We start from the raw sequence: 25,916 nt of genomic DNA on the forward strand, positions 1-25,916 counted from the left end.
ATAGTAGGTGCTTGTGATGGAATCTAAGGTGGTTTGCGACTGCAACGCTTGCAACGAAAGTTCACCAGATGTATTGTTCTCACGAATTAAACGCTTCATTTTGGCCCTCGCGAGCCCAATAGCATTTAATTCACAATTATAGGGAGGCAGACGAATTACACGATGACCATGTAGCTCAGCTAACCTGTCTACTCTGAAACGTTTTTCTCTCGGTCGATGTTTTTCAACAATTTCTGTAAGTGTTGTTTTCCGCATTTTATTGTCACATTTCATACCTTTTCTCTTAAACCAAGCTATCATTGCACATTTACTTTCGTACTTTGATGGCGGTTTGTCTTCCTGCTTGCAATGGTATGGAGCATTATCCATAACCAAGACTGAAGCGGGTGGAAAATTTGGAATCACTTTTTCCGTAATCCATTTTTCAAAGTTTCCAGAGTTCATCTGGCCGTGGTAGTCTCCTGTCGTTGTGCCTGCTTTATAAACAAGAGAGGCTCCGGGAAGGAAGCCCTGCCTAGAACCAATGCGTACAACTATCAGTCTGTGCGCTGCATTTCCTGTTGCCATTACACCTTCAACGTCACATTTCTTTTGCCAACATTTCTGAAAGGTTAAATTAGTGTCAATCCAGGATTCATCCATGTAAAATATCTTCTTCCCAGCCTCCCTGCACTGTTTCATCTGAGTCAGGTACCGTGATCGCCAAGCAACAACGTCAGATCTTTCGAGAAGAAGCATTCGCTTATATTGGCTTCTTCTCCACAAAAAACATATTTCTTTGAGTATTTTACGCAGCGATGTCTTTCCCCAACTCCATCCGATTTTTTCTTTCAAAACTGGCGGTAGTTTCCTTGTTGTGGGAAATCGTTTTTTCACTGCATAAAATTCGTGGATAGTGTCTCTGATCACTCTTCTATCAAAGTCATCAACTGACAAAAAACGTTTCCCAGTTTTTTTTGCCTGAAATGAATAATTAAACATGAGAGGCTGTTTTACGGTCAAATAAAGGAGTGTTATATATATGTATATATAAATTGTAAATAAATAATATATTAATGTAATATACATTAATATATATCATAAAATCATATATATCATAAAATATATACCCAATGCAATATATAATGTATATGCATGTATAATGTATGTAATGTAATATAATATCATGTAATATAATGCAATATAATGTGTAGCAATATCGGCTACACTTGTAGCTAACAAATATTCTAACAAGCGGTGCAGAAAGTCTGGAAAATTGCCAAATGCAAAACAAACAAACCGCGGGTGAAATTACGGGGAATGCGTTGAAAAACTTATAATGTAAGTATTATTATTTAAAGTTATAATTACCTTTTTGCCTGGTGTTGTTTGTTTGTTATTTGGCGTCTCTCTGTTGTGTTTTCGGATAAGCGAAACTGATCTTTGGCTTATAGGCCTACCTGTGTATCGCGCAGCTCTTTCTGTTGCTTTTGCAAGAGGTACTAGCAGACATTTGCTGGCAGCTTCTTCATCACAACACTGGATTACACTACTTATAATTCCCCTCTCCCCACTATGTATTACTTTATTGTATCTTGAATGTCCTGTGTCGGTCTCCATTGTTCACTTCAGACTGAGAGCGTGGCGCCTGATGTTTTTGCTATGAACCGCATAGCGGCTGATGTGCGCGCGCAGCTGCTTCCCCTCTCATTTACTCTTCCCCGCTCCACCGCAAAACGACACGCCAAGACGTCGCGGCCCTACAGTATGTATCATATAGTCGTTAATTTTTGCTAATTAATTTTTACAATGAAGTACTATTTGTAACGATAAATAAATCCCCCGCGGACGAAGTCGCGGGCCACGGCTACTCCCAAATAAATACACCTGTTGTGGTACGGGGAAAAAGAAAAAGCGAGCATGAACTTCGGGGAACTTCGGGTGTGGGTCTATCGTCTGTAAAAAACAGGCTTCTCTTTACTTACCAGTCTTTCTCTTATGTAGTCTTTGGTTTTACTTGTTATTTATGTTTTTTTGGCGGGGAGAGTTGGGCTTTTGAGTTATTTAATTATCATACAATATTTACAATGCCGTTAAGTCGAGGCGCTTTCATAGTATTTGAAGGCTGTGACAAAGTGGGCAAAACGACGCAGTGCAAGAAACTTGTAAATAAACTTTTAGAAGCTGGAATTGCTGCAAAATACATGAATTTCCCAGGTAACTACTTGGCTGGTTTAGAAGTCTTTGGTTTGCTGGTACTGGTTTTATCGAGCACCTAATTAATTTATGGTTTATGTTCGAGAATACATGTTGTTTGGCTTAAATATTGTTTATAATGAATAGGCTCACGTTAAAATAGATACTAAGACAACTAGGGCAGGCCTAATGTAATTTTTTTCCCCCCGAGGCTGCGGTTTTGTTCCTTTGTACTCTACACCAATATCGGGCCCATATTTTGCCACTCACTTCGACGGATTACATGTTAACTTCTTCACCCTACAATTGAGCTTCCACCAGCCATGTTAAACTAGGAGGAAAGGAGGTCTGTAAGTACTTCAAGTGCTATACTCACAGTCACTGGAGGAGGGTCAGCTGCCAAGGCAGTGGTGGTGCCTATTTTCAAGGGAAGTGGAGATAAGGCAAAACTAGAAAATGATAGGACGGTCAGTCTAACAAGGAAGGTGATGAAAAAACTTATAGTGAGGTATACGGTAGGAAAAATTGGAGTTCTGGAATGGATGGATGAGAGGCAACATGGCTTTAGGAGGGTTTCTCCTGTGAGACGCAGATGGCTGAGCTGCTGGAGGAGTGGATGGGGACCAAAAGGTAGATGCAATCTTTATTGACCTTGAGAAGGTGTTTGATAAGGTGCCACACAAGAGGGTGATGGAGAAGGTGGATAGTTTGATAGAGGACAGCAGGGTGGTGAATTGGACATGGGATAGGATACCCGGGATAGGAAACAGCGGGTGAAGGTGGGAATGTAATTGTCAGAAGAGGGGGGGGGGGGCGTGCCATCAGGGTTACCACAGGGGACCGTTATGGGGCCCCTGCTGTTCTTAATAATGATGAACGATGTTGGGGAGGAATTGGATAGCAAACTGAGACTGATCACTGATGTCTGCGTCATCAATGAATCTGTGAGGGAAGCGGCACACCTGTATAAAGAATTGAAGAAGTTGGAAGTTTGTTCGAGAGCAAATGGAATGGGGATAAATATCAACCAAATGAAGGTGGTCAGATTTACAAGGAGAAGAAAAGTAGTTAAGCAAGCATATAATTGGAAGGGGCAAGAGATTCAGGAGGTAGGGGAATACAAGTACCTGGGAGTAATCCTACAGAGTGACCTAGGTTGAGGAAAGCAGGTGCAGCAGGTGATAAAGAAGGGAAGGAGAGGGCTGGCACTAATTGCTAGGACACTGAAGGGGACAGGAAGGAGAGTGAAGGAGAATGTTGGTGACGCCAATACTAGAATATGCAGCCACATATAGGGAAGGAAATTAAGGAACTGGAAAGGGAACTGCAACGTAGAGCGGCTAGATGGGCAATGGTTATTTGGTGGAGGAGGAAAGGGGCGAAGGGTGAGACGCATATGCCATCTGTTATGATGTAGGAGCTTGGGTGGGACATACTACACAGAAGGAGGAAAGTAGAAAGATTGGGAAGTTTTTTATGATGACAAGCGGGAAGATATCTGGGAAAAGCTGGGAGATAGGTTGAACAAAGGGGTGTATAGAGGGAGGAGGGATCATGGGTGGAAGATTCAGAGAGAGTGGAGAAGAACGGAAAGAGGAAGGCAAGTATTCCTGGTGAGGACGGGGCGGGAGTGGAATGTGATTGAGGGAAAGATATTGTATGTGAGAGGAGGGAAGGACTTGAGGAGGTGGCTTCAAGAATTGGGGGAGCGGGAAGGGGTGGTAGAGACTCCTTGCCACCAAGTGGAAGCACAATTGCAAGCTTACTCCAGGGACTTGCATTACACCTTTATCTTCGTTTCTTCACCATATAATGGTTACTGCTCAGATTTCATATTTACCCTATGCACGACGCAAAGACTGAGTGCCAGTTCAGAGTTCTGTGCTATAAGCATCAGCGAGCATCACACTTATCATCCCGCCTCACCCATGACTAGGCGGGGTACACAAGCTTCTCTATTGCCTGGAAAATAGAATGGAAAAAATAGACAGTTTATGGGTGTTAATAATGGGATCTCTCATGTTCAAAAAGGATGTCTACAAGTCATGAAAGTCACAAAATAGTCTTGGAATATACTGATACTGTGTTGGAAGTCACTGAATTATTATTTTCAATAGCCTTTTAGCTAGCTTTTTTTTTCTGACACACCACTTAAGTTTATATTGGCACATGAAATATAAATAGTTGGAGACTGTTAACTTAAATAAAATGGAAATTATCTCTAAAAAAGTTTTATCTCCTCTACCCAAAAATCATGTTCCTGTGAATTTTGTATTATTTTTAGTTTAGCTTATTTTGCTATACATAAAAATTAATCTGTGAAATAAAGATGTGGTAAGTTATAAAATAAAGATGTAGTAAGTTAAAAAGTCCGGAAAACATCTTGAAATGGGTTCACCAGGTATTTGTAGACACTCTGTTACAGAATATTGGCACATCTGAGTTCTGCCCTTTGATTGGTTAGAGGTCATGATGATCATTGACTGGATGTGATTCACCATTGTGAGCACAGTGGGAAGTGTGATAATTGTCTACAGTTAGACATGTATCCAAGTGTATCCAATGATCCTCTATATATTGAGTGTGTGGTACTTTGATGCTTGCTGGTTTAATTTATTATGTGGAAAGATCCTGGTCTAGCAAAAATTTGAATACCACAATACAAACAAATTATGTCAGCTCTTTATATTGTATAATTCATTAGGATCTTTCGACGTACTAAATTAAAACAGCAAGCATCATGTACAACAGGATCATGCCATAAGAATCAAGGGATAAACTTGATGTGTGATACGGAACTGTAACCGAACCTTCAAATATTTCTACACACCTGTACATGAATGTGGAACATTTGAGTCAAGTCTGTGAGTGCTGCCCAAGACTGTACACAACCATCCCACCTCGTGCACAAATTGTTTCCGGACGTTGCCCCTGACTCTGGAGTGCTCTTGTGTCGTCAGATCGGTCCACTCCCACCGGCAAGCTCATAGACGCGTACCTGACGTCGCAGCAAGAACTGACAGACAAGGCGATACACCTGCTCTTTGCTGCCAACAGATGGGAACAGCAGTGAGTTCATTTATAAGCCTCTTAAGGGGGTGCCTACCATTTAAGGTCATTATATTATTAAGGTATTTATATTAATCACTGATCAACTTTTATATTTTTTTCAATTGTTTAACTTTCACGAAATGAAAAATATATACAGCGCATACTTTTTGCATAATCAACTGCCAAAGTTACATTTTTAACGTTTTTGGGTTGTACAAATAAGGAGAATTTATTTTATTGCAGAACTGAAACTTTTTATGTTTAACTGCAATGCCACTGGCTACTTCATGATATGGTTTGCATTTCTATCACAAAAATCCATTTCATGTTTCTAGCTGTCAAAATTGTAACAAATTTGAGAATTTTGAAATGCCAGGTAAAATTAATTAATATTTTCTGAAAGAAATTAAAACCCCTTTCTTGAAGTAGCCAGTGGCATTTCAGTTAAACCTAAAATGTTTCAGTTCTGCAATAAATTAAATTCTCCTTATTTGTACAACCCAAAAACGTTAAAAATGTAACTTTGGCAGCTAATTAGGCAAAAAGTATGCGCTGTATATATTTTTTGTTTCGTGAAAGTTAAACTATTGAGAAAGTCTGCAAGTTTATCTGTAATTACTGTAAATATAAAATCTTGACCTGAAATGGGAGGCACCCCCTTAATATGTTGATAGAGGCAATATGGTGAATAGTGATGGAAACTAAATAACACCGAAACGGAAGTCAATGCACCGCATGACACTAAAATGCAAGGCAAAACACAAAATGTAATTAAATTCATCTGAATAATTTGGTATATTAAAATATATAATTTGATTTTTAAATTTGTGGAAATTTATAACTAATATGTACTATGTATGAAAATTAATTTAGTAATTTAATACTAGCTATGCCCGCCACTTCGTCCGTGTGGAATAGTGTCTTTGGGTAGCATTTTTAATTATTTAGGCTAATTATTTTACAAATAAGACACATATTATGTATAAATACTTTAATGAGCTATTTGCAGTGTTTCACTGCAAAGAGCTTATTAAATTATTTAAGTATGTAAGTACATAAAGTATTAATATAAGTTTATTTAAGTAAATTTTTATAAACTACGTTTTTTGTTTTCCCATCTTTTGTCGAAACATAAAGATTTTGCATATTTGATACATGTGAGCATGCCACATAGAGTTGCCCATGGGAAAAACAATTTTTTTTCTTCTAAATGCAAAGCTAATCGAATTGTAATCAATTTGCAGTTAATAATAATGAGTTTGCAGCGGAAAAAATCATTATTCGCATGCGTGTGGCACAGTCGTCTGCCCGATCGGGTAAGCACACTTAGGAATATTTTCCCCACCTACACCGCACCGTACCACGCTGCGCTCAACCACCCCCCTCCCCCCCCTCAACACCCCGCGCGGCTGCACAGCGCTCATTGTGTACGGCGCGGTGCTTGGCAAGTTTCTTACTCGCGTTAACTTCAGTTTCACATTTTGTAATGACTCCCTAATTGTTACATCAGAATAGCTCTAATATTTTGTCTCTTGTCATAAACTTATAAAACTTTCAAATAAACCTTACATATTTCTATACAAACTTTCATCCCCTATTCACTATTGTTATTTTACACCCTTGAGGTTAAAACTTTTACAAACTTTGAATGCCATATTTATTTATATAGAATCAACAGCCTAAAAAATAAGTTTCAAGCTTCTAGCTCTAAAAATGACGATACTTCCATACAACTTTTCATCCCCCCCTTTTCAACCCCTTACAACCCTTTTTTCACATTAAAAAGTAACCTATGTCCTTTCTCAGACTCTAGAATATCTGTGTACCAAATTTAATTTAAATCGGTTCAGTAGTTTTGGCGTGAAAGCGCGACAGACAGACAGAGTTTCTTTCACATTATATTAAGTAAGGATTGGTTTTTATTATTTATAAGTACGGTAGAGTTCCTGCTTATCTGAACTAGATGGGACCGAATCACAGAAAGTTCAGATTATATAGAATTTATCATTAAATGCATGTAAGAAAAGTTTTAGATGGATAAAACTATTAAAGTTGATCAAAAAAACTTATCCTACAGCCTAATTTTGGTTTTAATACTTCTGGATATGTAGACCTAAGTTTTTACAAACTCATGAAATAATAACATAACAAAACATATTTTTGTTTAAAATTAAAAATTTATTGATTAGTAAGTCATTTTATTTTTTAAATCCCTTCCTGATTAACCGAATTTCTAGACTAAAGGAGTTTGGATTAGTGGAACTTCACTAACTGAAAAAGTAGAAAGGAAAAAAAAAAATGTTTTAGTTAAAAACTTTATTAACAGCAGGCAATAATAGTATATCTGTTACCTCACAAGAAAATTTAATGAGGAAATTTGGCTTCCAACATTGTATATTGATTTTTTTTTACCAAACACTGTCATCATAATAAGACAGTGACAAATTGTAAAACTTGGATTTGTAACTACTGAGATCTTTGTATACGGTAGTATTAAACATAAAAGTAGTATTTATGGAGAGAAAAAAATTGATATTTATAGTTTTACCCATATAAAACTTATATCATTTGCGTTTTAAGGCATATTCCGTTTAATCTTCAGTGATGCGGATGGCTCTGGTCCCATTTAGTCTGGATTAGCGGGACTCCACTGTACATGAATAATTTGGATTTATGAATGTTTCCATTTAAGAAATACATACATTTATAATTAACACTTGTGCTGTCATTTCATTTTAAAGGAAGTGCTGTAACTGTGGTTTTAGAATATTACCAGATATTTGTTTTATATAAGTAAATTTTTGAGCACTTATCATGTACTGCATGGTTTTTCAACATTTTTTTTTTCCCATGCAGGCTTGACTCATGTTGTACAATTTTTTTTTTCCAGGCCCAAGATGGTTTCTCTTTTAGGAGGTGGTTGCACCTTAATTGTGGATAGGTACTCATATTCAGGAGTAGCTTTCTCAGCTGCGAAACCGGTATGTATAACTGTTGTTTTGTCGTGTGCTAGTTGTGTGTTTGATTAATTACACATATCTTGCATGTGAGTTTGAAAAACTATGATTTTACTGTTGGTTGACAGAACTGTAAGAAGTGAGAGAAAGGTGCAATGTACTGCCTCCCCCCTCCTTCTCCCGACCTCATTCCTCCAGCAGCATGCATTATAAAGGATCATTGGAACAACAAGTAAATGTGTTTACGTAGTATGCTGTGCAGGAGATCTTGGGACAATTTAGGGCATTATTTATCCAAATCAGTTCATACTCAAACTGTGAATTGTTTCTAGATACTTCTTAATGCAGTATTTCAGTGTTCTCACAGACAGGAGAGAACAGGGAAAGAAAACAGAGGGAATTAAAAAATAAAAGTGAGTCTTTCAGTACCCGCCAGTGATGTGTAAACATTTAAACTCTGTAGCGAGCAAATTTATGTTATCTCATGTTGTTCATGTTGCAAATAAACTTATGATACATAACTTGCACACAAAATTTAACATTGAATTCTTTAAAATAATGCAGACCATGATAATTGAAAACTATACTAATCAAAAAAATCAACACTTTTCAGTTACCAAAATTTCTGGATGCGAATCTTGCACATACATTCTGCGCCCACTGTTAGAATTCGCTGCTTTGATCATAAACGTTGCCACCATCACGCGCAGATATCAGCACGATACAGACAGAAATTTAAAACTATTATAAATGGCTTCGATAAAAGCATAAAAAACTTAAAAAATTTTAAACTCCGGCTTTAAACCAAATTTTTGACAAGAATTTCTATTAAAATACTATAAATCTTGTTAAAATTCACTAAACAGTTAATACTATAAAGTTTCTGCACACCTTAATTTTTTTTTTATGGCATTAGTAAAATATTAAATTGTTTTAAAGCACATATTATAACACTAAGTATATGTTTGTGTATTTGTTTTTGCTTGAACGACTGAAATCAGTCTGTAAATAATTCCTACAAACAAACCTTAACCTCATTTAGCTGATTCAAAATTATTATATTAAATATTGTTAAAAAAAAAAAAAATTCCCAGTGACAATATTTGAACCACGTTCTTTGAGGTTAACAAGCGTGCTTTCTACCGCTGTGCTATTAAGCAAATTTGGAATTTAAAGAGAATATGTATTATAATAGTAATCATTGTAATGCCAGTTTTTGTAGGTATTTTAAATTTGAGATTACATATTACTATGACTATTTTAGTTTACCAGTTATAATCCAGGGTAGTTTCACTAAGTTTCATTTGGCACACCAATACATTTGGTAGGTACCCTAATGTTTACGAAAGTGACTATACACGAGTTTATGCTGCTATACGTGGGTCTATCATCTTTTTGTCACATTTCCGTTCGACTTCCGTTCCACTTTCATGAAATTAATCCTACCAAATGCAGTATATCAAGAGCTAAATGTTTACACATAAAAAGGTTTCTTCAAATCCTGGAAAACACAGGGAAATTGACAAAATATTAGTTAGCAAACAGGTTTATTAATTTAAATCACTAGTGTGTTCATTTATGTATTAAGACCAGTCTATTTTAATCACAAATCTAAGGTACATTAATTTAATGAATTAAAGCACGTTCAAAAGTGTTAATACTCAATCACCTAGTCACATCACTATATTATTTCAAAGTGAACAAATATATTTGTTTTGTATTACATACTGGCAGCTTTGGCTACATACAATTTTGAGGAAATAATAGTGAAGAACTTATTTTGCAGACATAGATTTTATGGTTGGTTTAACATGTTGGGTGTGGTTGAAATGTGTTTCAGTAAGTGTTTGTAGTTTAATATATTAGTTATTTTGTACATAGGAAGCAGAGAAAAATGAGGGAAATCATATAAAATAACAGTGTAGGAATCCTGTATTTATTTCATGATGTTTCTTTATGTAGTTTTATTTCACCTATAGCCTACCTGATTACATAACAGTTGCATAATGTGCGAGGTAATACATCAATTGGTATAATGAACCTAAATAGAAAACAAAATATTTTTTATGTTTTATTGTTTAATTATCCAGCTTTTATGAAAGAGGGTGCATTCAGAGTTTGTAATGTGTAAGGTCACGATAAAAAGTATTGATCCAATATCCAAATGATTGGTTACTAAAGTCTTGAAGAAGTCCCGAAATAAACAGCAAGGGGGTTTGAAAGTCACAAAACTATAATTCCCTGCAGACTTTGCTACCTTGCATTGCGTTTTTTTATAATCCCACATTAAATAATATAAACAGTTGGAGGCTGTCCACTTAAATCACATAGAAATTATCTCTGAAAAGGTTTTAGCTTTCCAACAAAAAAATTGGCATGTTACTTCAAATAGTAAATTAATTTTTTTGTCTTGTGTATAACGAAATTACCCTGTGATGTGAAAATGTTGGGGGAAAAAAATTATTAAAAGTTTTTAAAACAGTCCAGAAATGGGTTCCGATGTACTTGTAAGACACCCTGTCACTATAACAACTGTGGGATTGTGTGATGATGTCTAGCCATGTGTCAGTTAGTATATGCAATGTAATTGCATCATCATTCCTCCTCCGTCACTCTGTTCGTCTTCTCCTCCTGCATTCCTTTAACTATCGGATCTTCTCACTTTCTCCTTGGTCTTCCTTGGGGACTTCTTCTTGTGCACTTCAACTCTGTTATTTTCCTAGGCAGACTCTCTTTTCCCCATGATCCTTCTCAAGTCCTGTTGTTCCTGCTCTTGCTTGCTCCGTCCGTATCAGTTCCTGACCCTGTCTCGCCTCGTAACTGCCAGTGACATACTCCACAACAGGGGGGGGGGGGGGGGGGCAAGGGTATTTTGCCCCCCCCCTCTGAATTCTTGAAGTGGGGGCAAACGGGGGCAAAGAAAGTGCTGTACAAGTCGGATAAATAATTTCGTTATTTCCACTAGCTGTGTAATCAATTTTTAGATAATAATTTTCCACCTTGAAATACAAATTTTCCCGGGGGAGGACCCCCGGACCCCCCGCTTCAATAGGGGGGATCGGTGATTCTTTATAAAAAGGTATATTGCCCCCCCCCCCCCCCTTTGAAAATTTAGTTGTTGTGCCCCTGCTCCTCACGAACTTCACACCTGTTGATCTAATCTACCCAGCATGTCTGCATGCAGTGTAATTGCAGTACAAGTGGGTGTAAAACGGTGCTGAATGTGTGTTCGCGGTCGTCCCCCGTGTCTGGTCCAGAACATGGACCTGGAGTGGTGCCGGGCCCCTGAGCAGGGCCTGCCGAAGCCGGACAGCGTGTTCTTCCTCAGCCTGAGCCCCGAGGCGGCGGCCAGGCGGGAGCAGTTCGGCCTGGAGAGGTACGAGCGGCCCAAGTTCCAGGAGAGGGTGCGGGAGAACTACGAGGCCCTGCGTGACGACTCCTGGCAGGTTTGTTGTAGCTTTTTATGTTCGTGGAGTAGGCCTGTGCGAAACTTCGACTAGAGGTGGGTTTGCCGAGTATCAACCTGCTACTTTGTAACTGATACATGCATGTTTCAGGTACTGCAAACGAGTACACTATTCAAGTATCAAGTACTTTAGTATCAGTTTAGAATTCGCCTGGAACAACACCACAGCCAATGTGCGCAGAACCCGATCGCAGATGACGGTCACTTGGGCGGAGCTTGTGAAAGGGGAGGGAGCGGCACGACAAATAAGGGATAAAGAAGGGAAAGAATGTAGGGGTGGAAGCGCAGGGGAAGGCGTTGAAGGAGAGGCGCAGAGCAAAATGCCTCCATTTCGATTTGTCTTTTATAGCTTTCTGTATGTTCGCTGCATTGTCGAAACACAAGAGTAAAATTTTGTTTTCTAACCTCCATTCTTTTGCTACACGACTCAGTTCCTGGGCTAAGTGAGCACTGGTGTGGGACTCCGAAAATGAACAACAATCTAACACCAAAGAAATCAATCTGAAATTGCATTCTATGAAATGACATGTCACTGCCATGAAACTTTCAGTATTAACAGAAGTCCAACAATCTGTTGTTAGTGTGACAGAACTAATTTCAGTGGTTAATATTTCTTGAATGCTATTGTACACAGTTTCATAAGCAGCTGGTAACAATGTGTTTGTTATTGTTATCCTACTTGGCAATGTATACGATGGATTTAGTGCATAAACAAATCCTCGAAACCCTTCGTCCTCAAAAACTGAGAATGGTTGAAAATCTACAGTAAATAAATTTAACAGTTGGTCATCAATTTTCTTCTTAGCAGAAACAGAAAGTTTTCTTACAACAAAATCTCTTACTTTACAGTCATGCGCATTGGTTCTTTTCAACACGGCTTGTTTGGGAACCGACGAACTGCTTGTAGAAAGAATTCCTATATCTGGCAGAATCTTTTTTTGCTGAGGTACGGTGTCGTATTTGCGATGTCTGGATCATCGCTCCTACTTCTGGACAGTGATAGTGATGTTAAACTATCTTGATTCTGATCAGGTAACTGTACAGTTGGATGTTTACGTTTCAAATGTTTCTTCAGATTAGTCGATGATGATTTATAACTCAGTTTTTGTTTACACAAATTACACTTGGCAAACTCATTATTTTCCGTGAAAAAATTCCACACAAATGAAGTCTTTTTCCTGCACTTATCCATTCCTTATTTCACTATAAAGATACTAACTATAAAGCATGACAGCCCCCAACAATGTACGTGGTAAGAACACCAATACCTTTTTACGCTGGTGATGACGGCACGGAGGATGTGTAACCTGTAACGAGAATGCTGATACCTTGTTGCTCCCTGGGACCACTACTGCTCGAGCTGATACAGAAGTATCAGCTACTTGTAACTAGTACATTACAGGTTGGAACAGATACCGAAAATTGCTGTAACAACCCACCTCTAACTTCGACTATGATTATCAATCAAAGCTCTTTTTAATATTCAATTTGACATTGCCAGGAAATTTTATATCAGTTTATTTGAAGTATTTGTTGTGGTGCAAAGCTTTGCGTCTGATGTGAAGCTTCGCATTTGTTTAAAAGCTTTAAAACATTGGAACTTAAAGATTTGCCCATGAAAATATATAGCTTTTCCTTGAATAAAGTTGTTTACTTAAAAAAATCAAAAGTTGACACTAATTTGTTTTTAAGAATGCTCAGTATTAATATTATGCATGGTTATTTTATTATTTTTATTGAATTATATTATACATAGAGCCCAATTGGTTGATCACTTAGTCAGTTCAGACATAAACAAATGCTAAACAATTTTTTTTTACTTCACTTCTGTTTTTTTTTTAAAAAGATAGGTGTAATACTGCTTCGCCGAGAACAATACTCGTAATTCGATTTGACTTTGCAAGTATTTTAAAAATTCAATGTGATGTTCGCTTTGCATCAAAAAACTAGTATGTATTCGCACAGGCCTACAATGGAAGAAGGTTTCTTTCTTTTTGGGGTCACAGTAGTCGAGGGGTCAGATAACTCACCCTCTCACCGAGGCAACCTGGGTTCGATACCACGCGGGGCCAAAGCAAGATTTTTTACACAGCGGGCGTTGTAATGAGACCGATAGGGTTTTTCGAAGTGCTCCATATTCCCCCGCGTCTGCATCCCATTGATGCTCTGTTCTCATCTCGCAACTAGTGACAAGATTTTATTGTCTTATTTTTAGACCAATTTCACTTCTAAAACAGGAGAACTTGATGTTATTGTTTTTATTTCTTATGAATCCTGTATATTCATAAAGATATAGGTATTATTCTACACATATGACACCTTTAATGTTTCTTAATACCTATTTCACCAAACAGTGTCATTTTGACACATGCATGATGTACTTTTATGTTAATTACAATATAATAATTTGTAATAAGCATGTTGAACCATCTAACGAATGGGAACAATAAAAGTATTTGTGTCAATTCGGAAAACATACTTACGTTGCAATTAGGGATGGGATTTTCGAATCTTGGATTCGTCGAATATACCGAATCCTATGGATTCGAGGATTCGTAGGATCTGAGGTGGGATTCGAGGTGGGTTTTTAGAGTTTTAGGAAGTAATTGATAATTGTAGTGCTGGGCGAAGTTTGAAAATTTCGAACCGAACCGAACCCTTACGTTCGGTTCGGTTCGAAACCTCTTAAAATATATTCGAAAAACCGAACGTTCGTTTAAAAAAAATTACGTTTTTCTAATTTTCTAACCCCCATTAGAGACCATTCACAAAACAGCTCAACAAAATTCTATTACTTGTAATATTCCGACTTTTATCGCATAATCGTCGCCTCAACAGTTTCAAGCTCAGACAAAATAAAATAAAAATTATTAATCGTCGCATAACTCGCATAGCATTTTTTCATATGGGCGCGCTTTGTTTTTTGATTACTTTAGAGAATTTTGTATGCATTTGTCGTACTACGTAATATAAACTATCGTACAAATGCCAAAGGTATTGTATATTATACCTTTAACTATAGTGCGTGTACGATAAGTGTTGTAAAATCACCAAACATTGCGTACCCCATACGTTAAACTAAAGCGCATGTACGAGAACTCTCGTATTTCGGCAAAACTAACGTGATCAAGTTAACACAAGACAAATGCGGTAGGAAATGATTACGTAAATTACGTAATTTAAATAACTGGGATGTATTTATTTTCTTTGGCCTTTTTGGTTATAACAGTCAGGTAATGAAAATATTAATTTAATCTTGTGTATTAAAAGTACTGGTCCAGTAAATTTTACAGTACGGTACTAATTTGACTAGCGTAGTCGCGGCAGCCATCATTATTTCTCGTGTTTTCTTTTTTCCTACGCAAATTTCTATAACCACACTTTTTACGTTACGTTTACAATATTATTGTTCTTGAGGTGATTTGCGATGAGCAGGCTAACGTCGTTTAAGTTTTCCAAATGGAGAAAAGATAATGACGACCCGGATGACCCAGAACCACCCCAAAAAAAAAACGTCTAAAGTTTCTTCTAACGAGCAGCATTCTTCCAAGAAAACAGCAACTGCAGTCAGCGGGTTTTGTAATGTAGATAGGTAACTTAATTCACATTCGCCTTTTTTTTTATGTCCTATTAAAAAGTTTTACTTATTAAAAATGTTAGGTTATGTCTACCACAAAAATATGTTAAATGTGTCCTTATGCTGAATGTTGGTCATCTTTATAATATTTTTTTTAAATGAAGGTTAGTGTACACTTAAAAAGGAATATAGTCTTTTTGAAATTTAGATGTAACTTCTTCACGAATTAAAAGTTGGTATATATATAAGCTAAGCTATATAATGTTTTAATTTTACATATGGCTAGAGAATCTTTCTTTCTCACCACTCAGTTAAAGACCAAAATGCTGGAACTTCTTCATAAATTAAAAGTTGGTATATATATATAAGCTAAGCTATATAAGGTTTTAATTTTACATATGGCTTGAGAACCTTTCTTTCTCACCACTCAGTTAAAGACCAAAATGCTGGTCATCGGTTCATTTTAATTCAAAACAATTATTTCTGTATGAGGTTCAGTTCGGCTCGGTTCGAAACCACAGAACAGGTTCATCCAGCTCTAGAAAATTGTATACCTAAACTATATTATAAAGGTAACGGAAATGGCACAAACATAAGATAAACTACGCTGCATTTTGTCAATTAGCATAACTACTCTATCATTTCCAACCTTCAATAATATAACATTGCAGAAAAAAACGTAACTTTTTTTAAATGGTGTCTGTTATACAAACGTATTTTATTGAAAACATAGGAAGGATTAATTTAACAGAGAATTAGACAGATGCAAACTTACGTGTGTGGTTTTTGAGGTTATTTGTCTCTATTTGATATCAGGTGTATACACTATACACTTATTTTATAATTTTATAAATACACATGTGATTTTTTTTAATACATAGGCCTATGTAATTTTTTAAAATAAATGTGGGATTTTTTTTAATAACATGTGGTGAAGTTTAGTGTGGGACTGGGATTCGAGATTCGATGACAAACACTGAGGATTCGAACAAGGATTCGGATTCGACCAAAATGTGGATTCGTCCCATCCCTAGTTGCAATGTAAAAATTAGTTACTAATGTAATAACAGCTGCAAATTTTATACATGCATTTAATATATTTAAAGGATATTAAAGGATTATGTTTTTGTGATTTCAATTAGTATTTATTAAAAATACTGGTATTTTATGATTTTTAGTTGTATTTTGGTTCTTTATGGTGTATTAACCCACAGATGGGTGTTACATGGTTCATTGACATACTTTTCTATGTTATTTCGGTTTTATCGCAATTCACCTACTCATAACCCTTATCATCTCTGATGAGCTCAATGTCAACAAGAACTATTCATTTTTCCTTTTTTTTTTTCCTGTGTTTGTTTCTCCTAGTGCGAGTCTCTGAGTATGAATTTGTATTTGACATTTCAAACATTTCAAATTGTTTTCTTTTTTTTTAAATTATTAATTACAGCAAGTGGGATTCATTCAAAAATAAATTTTAATGAAAAGGTTATAACTTAAATGAAACTAAGAATTATTGAAAATGTAGAATTGTTTTCTGCAGCATAGTGCATACATGCTTTTTATGTGTAACAAATATTCAGAAGTTTTTCTGTTTGTTTGAATCAGTTTGAATAATATTCAATATTCGTGGATAATTTGATATTCAATTCGGAAAAAAAAAAAGAAGGGGGATTCACAGAAACTTATTGACATATTTGCTGGTTTCAAAACAAATTTTTAAATTTCAAAATAAATTTTGAAGGTAGCATAATTAGCATATCATTAACTTGATCACTTGTAGCCAGGCCTAATATTTTCTAAAGCTGCTCAGAAATTAGTATTTTTAAAATTTTTTTTCCTTCAGAAAATGAGTAAATAATTGACACTTAACTATTGGATTTAATTTGATGGTAAACGTGATTTGCATGTGTGACAAATCATTTACGTAATGTTACTTACGTAGAGCTGATAAATTTTCCAAGTTTTTAAATTATTTTCAGAATAATTGTTTCTGATTTGTTGTGTGTTTCCATCTCTACTGTGAAGACACAAAACCCAATAAAATTGAATACATATTTATATGTATATATATTTTTTTTAGGTTATAGATGCTGACAAGGGCATCGAAGAGTTGCATCAACAACTTTTCACCAAGACGTTACAAGTTATCGAAAAGGCGCAGATTCTACCGTTGGGTCAGCTCTGGTGACTTTACGTTTGAAAATGAGTGGCTGGAAATATTTGAACCTCTCCCCAGCACTTTTTCACAAAAGTTGTTCAATTACAACTCATTAATTGTAATATCTGACGCAGTTATGAGGACTCTGAAGAAGTTTATCCAGTAGGAATGCTGGTCAGAGTAGAATACTAAAAATGTTATGAAGGTGAATATTTTATAAATACTTTACTACTTCGTTAAAAAAAATTGTTATAAAAATTAAAAAACTTTCCATATCAGTTGAGTGTTTATCTTTTTCTGAACAAATACTTTATGAAACATCATAATCCTCTTGTAAAATTTAATGTTTCTTTTTTTTTGGTCAAGTGATGAACAAATGTGAAAAATTATTTAATGTTAGTATTGATGTTTGCATGTAAATTTTTATGTGTAAATACTGTTGACTGATTTTCTATTACCTAATTATTTTATGTCTTTAATTTCATGGTGCATAATTCATAACTTCTACAAATGTTTTAGCTTTTGATTAATTTTTGTCTTACTTTCATAGTGTTGTTAACATTTTTATTGGAACTTCTATGAAATATATCACCCCATAAGGGCCATACATATTTTTCCCCAATAATGCACTGTGTTTGCATTTGGTCAAATTTGTACATATGTACATCGCAAGGCATTTTCATCTCTCTGTAACAAAACTAAAATTATTCTTGTTTTATACCCAGCACTGCCCAGTTTGAACACAGGGTGAAGAGTACTTTTCTATAAATCAGATGTAGACAGTTATTGTCTTCTTATTTTGAATGTCAAGTATGCAAAATAATTAAAGTAAATTTAATTTTAATCACTTTAAATTTAATCACTGGAAGAACCAGGCAGATGTTCTGCCAGTGTATAGTTATTTACTTCTATATATCTAAAAATGAATGGGTCTGTATGTAATCTAGGCACTATAAATCACCATAGAAAAAAGTTGAAAAATGAAGATATCTGATATTGAAAAGATTTCATTATCTAGCTAATGCTCAGCATGCATTGCAATGCCTCAATCAATTTTGTTTTGTAATTTGTTTGATGTAGTTTCACATATACAAAGCATCTCTCTATCTCTAAATGTATATCTCTATATACAACCATATATCTATATCTTGCACTATCTATATCTCTACATACCAATCTCTTTACCTCTATATATGCCTCTATATAGCTATATACATCTGTATTTCTCTTTACCTAACTCCATTTCATTCTCAATACTTTACTCTCTCCCTCTATATCTCTGTATTTCTCTATCAAATTCTATATCTATCACTTTATCTCTGTGTCAATCTTTTATATTTAATTCAATTCATTTATGTCATGCATGTGCATTCATGCAACAAAAACAGCAAACTGCCGCTATACTATGTGAATTATTGTTTCTATTTTATTAATTTTAATTAATTTCAAATCTTTCAAAGATAAAATCTGTAATGTGTGTGCATTCATACAATGAAAATACAAACTTCCGCTAAACTATATGAAATACATTTGTAGAAATGATTCATGTGCCACCTATTGTAAAATACTTGTACTAACTCAGAAACCTTTGCGGGCATGCGCATAACTCACCAAAATTTCATCGCAATTGGATGAATGGTCTAGGAATGCATACGGGAAAAACCCAAATGCTCAAATGACAAACACAAATACAAACTTTTTTTTTTTTGCACTCAAAGAGCAAGTGCGGGAAATCAACAAAATCAGTGTTTTTTTTTTTAAATTTTAAGAGTCATGTCATGCAATTTTGATTGCAGTGGGAGAAAAAAAACTTGGATTCTCGAACTGTAAATTTAAGGCGTGATGCTGTTTTATTTACCTGTTTAAGAATTCTAATAGTAATGACATGTCAAAAGAAGCTATTAAAATTATTATCTGTGAAATAAACACGTGAGATCTAATTAAATTAATTTATTCGTCCTATTTTGGAAGCAATGTTTTACGGTAAAATTGAAGACAACAAAACTGCTGTTAGATATTCTGGTCAGCAACATCAAGTGTAATAGCTGTTAGTGCTCTTTTGCTACTCTTAATCCTCATTCCCCTGAGAGCAGAAATGGCTTAACTATGTGAACAAACCTCTTAAATCAACTACCAGACACATTCATCTTATCAATACCATTACTGTTTACGTGTAAAATGAAACTCATTTGTAGTAGTAGAAGTAAACTTTTTTATTCCAATCATTATGGTACAAATTTTATATACAATAATTTATATTATTAATTTTTACGTATAGTAATGTTAGTACGTATTAGTGTAACTCAAAACTGTTTTTCCCTAAATAAATGCCAGCACCACTTGTCTGTTGAACCATGTGGAATGTTGTTATTATCATGATGACAAATATATCATTCTGAGACTAGGGTCTCCATTTTATTCCTGGAAAAATGGTCCCAGTAACAAATTTCCCATGTTTCATTTCATTCTTCACAAAGAGTGAAGACTTAGTAATAAACTATTAACATTTTAAATCACATGTAAAATTCACAACTATAAAAAGAGCTGCCTTGCTTCTGACAATATTATGAAATTAAGTATTTTCCTTTCCCACCTACTTCAAGTTGTAATTATCACAATAAGAATCACAGTGGTAAAATTGCTGTGAAATGTTTATGACAGTGTCGTACTGTACTTACTGCTCACAAACACACACATACACTTTGAAAATAATGTTATTAAGTCAAAAACAATCATAGAAGTTCGAGTTAAAATGTGTGAACATATTTCTTAGCTACAGTAATGTGAGTTAGTTACAGAAACTATGAATAAACTGCACCTAAAATGACATTACACAAACTAAACTATGAATTAAAAGAAAACTTAAAATCTTGCTGCCAACATTACGTTCTTGTTGGAAGAGCACTAACTTGTATTTTAATTTTATCTGGAGAAAATGAGTTAACATAGAAAACATAATGCATGAATATTTTTTTTGTGTTACAATCCTATAAAAATTCAAATATTTTTTTCCATAATTTTTTCTTTACCAGTCAGACAATGGAAATGGAACACTTTCATTAAAAATAAATTATGTTCTTGAGAGTGCTTACGTAGTAAAAATAACTAATATAATTTTATTTTCACTCTGATAGATTAAAAAAAAGTTTATATCACACACTGAAGAAGTTTCAATGCACTAATTATTAAGTTATAATGCACTTTAAAAATGCTAGTTAGTAGATTGTGAGATCCAAAACTTCTAAGGAACTTGGTTACATACTAATAAGTTGATTACAGATTTTACCCTAAAATTATTGTCCTACAATGAATAATGTACTTAAAATGATCTGTTCTTAAAAAAAAAAAAAAGAGTGTAAAACCCCATAATAATTCAGTTATGTATTGGTAAAACATATGAGATACATGACTAAATATATACTTGAATACTATTTACATGCAATGATTATTTGCGATCATTTGAAAATACATTTTTCCTCTTGCTATAATAAACAAAAAAAATACACACACGGATAATACTCTTCCCACACAAAGGTAATGCTCACAAAATAATGGACCAACATCCACATATGACATACTTTTATCGGAACACTGTGAAAAAGAACTCCAAAGATTGAGAAATGTTTCTATGAAACACTGTCACAAGATGATAAAAGAAACTGTGAGATTATCACAGTACCACTTTGTCACGTATTAATCTTTGATTCTTGATTCCTGATTCCATGTATAGCATTGATCATTTATATATATTATTAAATTAATACATTAATTTTCATGAACTATGCATAAAGTAAAAAATTAAATGCAATAATTAGGAAATCATAAGTTGTAGAACAATGGTGGTAGTAAATAATTTAATATACTTAGTAATATGTTGTAAAAATATGATATGTTACCGAAAAATTATCAGTTGTATAAGATAATTTAGGATGATTACCGGTCTACCTTTGCAAGGTTCAAAATTAATACTATACAGTATATTAATTACATGCATAAACACCAGAATCATTTGAAAGTTAACAGTTGGGTGGAGTTTGAAGCAATGGGTTTTAGTTTTAGATCCTTCAATTCTTGGTCATCAGATGCCTCAATCTTTATACCCTGCAGAATTGTGGAATCAAATTTAACATTCCTTAGGGATTGAGATGAAATCATTTGTTAGAGCAGATGATTTATATTTGCCAAACATTGCTCAGCATCAGTAAAAGAATTTCAGGAACAAACAAATCAGTAAAAGAATTTCAGGAACAAACAAACTTCACTATTTGAAGGAAAAAAATGAAACTCGGTCCAGTGTTTTCTTATAACATAGTTTTATTGCTGTTTTAATGCAAAGGTTTTGCTGTTAACACCACAAAGAACAGTGCATTGTGGAAAATGTTTGTTTTTTGCTACATTTACGCTGTTGTTTTAATTGCTGTGTTTTGGTTCCTTTGCCGTATTCTGAATGGGCTGTGATAAGATATTCAGGACTACTGAAATGAGCAAGTGAAAAATTATATAATTTTACCAAGGCACACATGCCAAAGCTTAGAAAAGGAAATACAAAGGTAATAAATTGATAAATTATCAGCCCTTCCTGAACATTGTAAGCATACATTTTAAAATTTTAAATTGAAATTTAATTCAATTTTGACAACATTTTGGTATCTTTCAGGGTAAAAAAATGAAAATATTTTAGAATTTTCTATCAAAATTTAGGCATTAAAAAAATTAAACTGCTCGAAGAAACTATCAAAACTATCAAAACAAACAAAATTAAATCTTGATTTGCTATTTTCCTTAAGCCCCTGACTTTTAGTGGAATAATCAGTACTGTAAATGTTATTGTTTTTAATGAATAATATTAGTATTGCTTTTATATTTTATTGCATTTATAGTAATGTCTTTTTTTATTTTAACTTCCCACTTTAATATGAGAGATATGGTGCAGTGATAGATATTTTGTAACTCAAAGTGCAGAAGGTCGTTTATATAAAAGCGTCATACAAACACTGCAGTTATAACATTAGGCTATAAAAACTTACAGAATCTTTTGACATTTGGTTGTACCTTTATTGAATCAGTTGAAGACATTCAAGATTTTGCTACCGGGTGGAAATTACATTTTGGCTTACAATCTTTTGCACTTAGAGTGACAATATGTAACTTTCATTATCTGTGGAGTCACATTCACCACTGTACTTCAGTGTGAATATTTTTAAAACCAACAGAAATTTTTTAATTAGGGAATTCAATGTAGCTGGTATTAGTAGTACAAATGTTACCAAATCTATACTGTACCTCGGAGGTAAAGGCTTTCATTTTACAAAATTATAATTTTACTGGAGAGCAAGTTTCTTTGTATCATATCCACATGGTGTTTGTTCTTCACCTCTGAAAGAAACTGGACATGCCTATTTTTTCTATTTATAGTATCTGCACATAGAGTTCTATACCACTAGAGGGAGGGTGAAAAATGTACATACTTCATGGACACTGTAGGTACCAATCAGCAGTGGATCTAAAGGTTTGCCACTGTCTACTGTAGGACTGGAGGTAGAGTGAAGGTAACACATTGGAATTTTATGTTATTCACATGTAACTAGCTTTTATGATAGGCCTACTTATGCTAGGACTGTATTTAAATGTTGAACTAAAACTGTTTTTTTTTGTTTTATTAACACAAGCAACTCTATCCAAAAAAAACCCGGGAAGAACCGGGCAGAGGGGTCAAAATCGTTGGGATCCGGTTGAGTTTCAAGATTATTTTTTATGCATGTGTTTACCCTAATAGGTCGAAATTACAATCATATTGCTAATAAAATTCATTGGGAACCATACAAGTGCGATACACACAGGTTTATTTACAGTTAATTAATAATTTTTTAAATTGTGAAGTTTGTAGGTAAAAGGATTTGGGGGAGAGGGAAGTTGACAAACCTATTTGCTTCCAGGCCCTTAGTTTCTCTCTGTGGCCCTGATGCTAATAATTGTAAACACACATTAATAGGTAATAACAGTTTATGTATTTAAAAAAATGACGTGTCATAAATCTCAGCTTGTATGTATGTTTTGTTTTACTCTGGCACTAATGAACCAAAATGAATGACATATTTTATTCAGGTTGGGTATGCCACTGGTGCTAACTTTATTTCCTAAACAACGGACATGTTTTTCCTCCGGGGTACAGAATTAGGTGCCTGTAATTATGGAGTTAGGAAAAGTCAGGAGATGGAATGCTGAGATGTAGCTGAAGTCACTTTCTAACCTCGCCATCACCTTATTGTTCCCAGCCCAAAACATTGCGGAAATGGTGCTTAACCAAGTCTGAAGATGGTTAGTAAGTATGGATCTGAATATCCGTCGTTAAAAAAAGCAACTTTTATAAAGAAGAAATCTTTTGAAACTGTGTCCACTGTTTCCAAGCTTCAGCCAATGTTTTGGGTGTCTAACCAACATTGCGCAACAATTAGTTGAAGGAAGAAAAAAAAAAACGGCTTCACGCTCTTATCAACTAACCATGCAGACGTGGCCACCGGAGATTAGGAAAGGATGCAGGTAAGAGCATTGGCCGTCAGACGTTAAGCCGTATTTCCACCCCATTTTTTCCCCTCCTGATTTTCACACAGCAATATGGCGGACGTATGTTTATTATTTGTAGTTCAGCTGTTCGGAAGAAAATTAGATCAAAATATTACTGGTTAATATGTAGATACGTATTAAAAGTCCTAAACGTAACATCATAATAAAAAAAATGTATGAGTTGACATCTGCAATTTAACCTCCAAATTCAGGTACAGCCAATTCATTTGTAAACAAACGGCCGCCATATTGGTACGTGCAGTCTGTATATTTCCCTGATCTCTGGCGGCCACCCACCGAATGAAATAACAACACAGTGAAATTGCCGCGCGGAATCAGGCGGGCGAACCTGCAAGTGCGTTATATTTTTATTGGACCCGGGGGACTAGCGCCTCTTGGAGGGCCCGGGCGCCGGCCTGGCCGCCGGCTTGGGCTTGTTGTGCGCCATGTTGGCGCACTTGGGGATGTGGCGGTCCGCCGCCTGCTGGTTGAAGCGCCGGCCGCAGTGCGGGCACTGCACGTAGTCCGAGTAGTCGGAGGGCGGCGGCGGGGGCAGGTCCGAGATCTTGCCTCCGGCGGCCACGTACGCCTGCGCCTGCTTCGCGGCGCGGATCGTCGCGATGAAGTCCTCGTGCTTCCTGCGCCAGTCGGCCTTCTTGGAGCTGGGCGCGGCCGGCTGCAACCGATCACACTTGTCTCTCCGTCTGCGTTCCACGGGACTAGCTCTTCCGTTTACCTCACTCACCTTACGCGGCAGAAGCCATGTTTGTTTAAGTTATAAATACGTTCAACAATGGTTTCAAGTACAACAATATCCAGTGTTATAATATTATTTCTTTGTCGTTTATTTTTATTGTATTTGCAAATTCTGCCCGTGCTATAATATATAAGAATAATACTACTAGCTCGCTGTAGGAAAGGTTTAGATGGAGATTAAAAACTGACGAAAACTAGCTTCTAATGCGCAGCTTACTTAGGTTCCCCCCTCACTTCTTTGCGACAGAGAATTTCCGTCACTCCTCTCTCTGTCACAAAGAAGGAAGGGGGGAACCTAAGCTGCGCAGTAGAAGCTAGTTTTCGTCAGTTTTTAATCTCCATCAAAACCTTTCCTACAGCGAGCTAGTAGTATACATAGTTTTTTTTAAAATCAAATTAATGCTTTGTAACCTTGAAATGCAATCTCATCGTTTGCCATATGTTACGTTTCCGTGCATCGTGGAAGCAGCAGACGCGATAGTGAAATGTCCCGAGAGATCACGTCTTCGTTTACGTGATCCATCTACGTTTCCGTGTCATCCAAAAAACGGGTTTCCTATACTGCTAAGTGACGCAGGAAACGAGAACTGAGTCATGGACCCGCGAGATCTTTACGTTTCACTATCCGTCTGCGGCTTTACGAATGCGATACGTGGAAACACGTAACAAATGGCAACCACGGTTACAAAAAAAGTAAATAATTATAATTAAATAAATTTTGAGATTTGAGAACATAACAGGGTCTGTATTCGGGCCAACAAATATACATGTAATAAGAATAAACCACAAATAAATGATAGAATACTAGACAGACACGTCACCTCCTATGGTAGGTTGCGCGTGATTGGATAACCACTTCTTCTTGTTTATGACTGGCGCAGGGTTTTAAAGGGTTTGTCAAGAGCACTGTAGTCCAATCAAACTTCAGGCAGATGTATATGCGCTTCAAGTCTACTTTGCAACCCAGTGAATCTGCGAAATAATCGTGGCTCTACCCATTTCATGATCATCAATGACGAAATGTAAGCAATGGTGGTATCGTGCGGAGAAGAAGATGGGTCTACAACATGCCATTTCTCTACCTCTACGATTTTCCGCAGAGTAGCTTTAAGCCAAGGTTGATAAACTACGCAAGAAACTCAAGACACAAAAAAGTTCAATAACAATGTTTTCAGATTCCATTTTATAAAGTAAGCAGAAAGCAAAGAC

At 35.5% G+C, this 25,916-nt stretch overlaps 2 protein-coding genes across 2 annotated transcripts in view; one reads left to right on the forward strand and one right to left on the reverse strand.

Annotated features, from left to right (window-relative positions):
• The first annotated feature begins 1,973 nt into the window (after positions 1-1,973).
• LOC134538319 (thymidylate kinase) lies at positions 1,974-19,791 on the forward strand. Its single transcript, XM_063379531.1, has 5 exons — positions 1,974-2,196; positions 5,136-5,244; positions 8,117-8,207; positions 11,441-11,629; positions 17,310-19,791. Exons 1-5 carry the CDS (start codon positions 2,067-2,069, stop codon positions 17,415-17,417), a joined length of 627 nt encoding a protein of 208 aa, XP_063235601.1. The 5' UTR covers positions 1,974-2,066; the 3' UTR covers positions 17,418-19,791.
• Positions 19,792-22,318: 2,527 nt separating this feature from the next.
• LOC134538318 (zinc finger C2HC domain-containing protein 1C) overlaps positions 22,319-25,916 on the reverse strand; it is a 129,512-nt gene continuing 125,914 nt past the window's right edge. The window contains exon 7 of the mRNA XM_063379529.1: positions 22,319-24,627. Coding sequence (XP_063235599.1) covers positions 24,337-24,627 — 291 coding nt within the window. The 3' untranslated portion in view covers positions 22,319-24,336. The remainder of the gene's footprint in view (positions 24,628-25,916) is intronic.

The sequence above is a fragment of the Bacillus rossius genome, chromosome 13, assembly GCF_032445375.1.
Source record: "Bacillus rossius redtenbacheri isolate Brsri chromosome 13, Brsri_v3, whole genome shotgun sequence".
Taxonomy (NCBI): Eukaryota; Metazoa; Arthropoda; class Insecta; order Phasmatodea; family Bacillidae; genus Bacillus; species Bacillus rossius.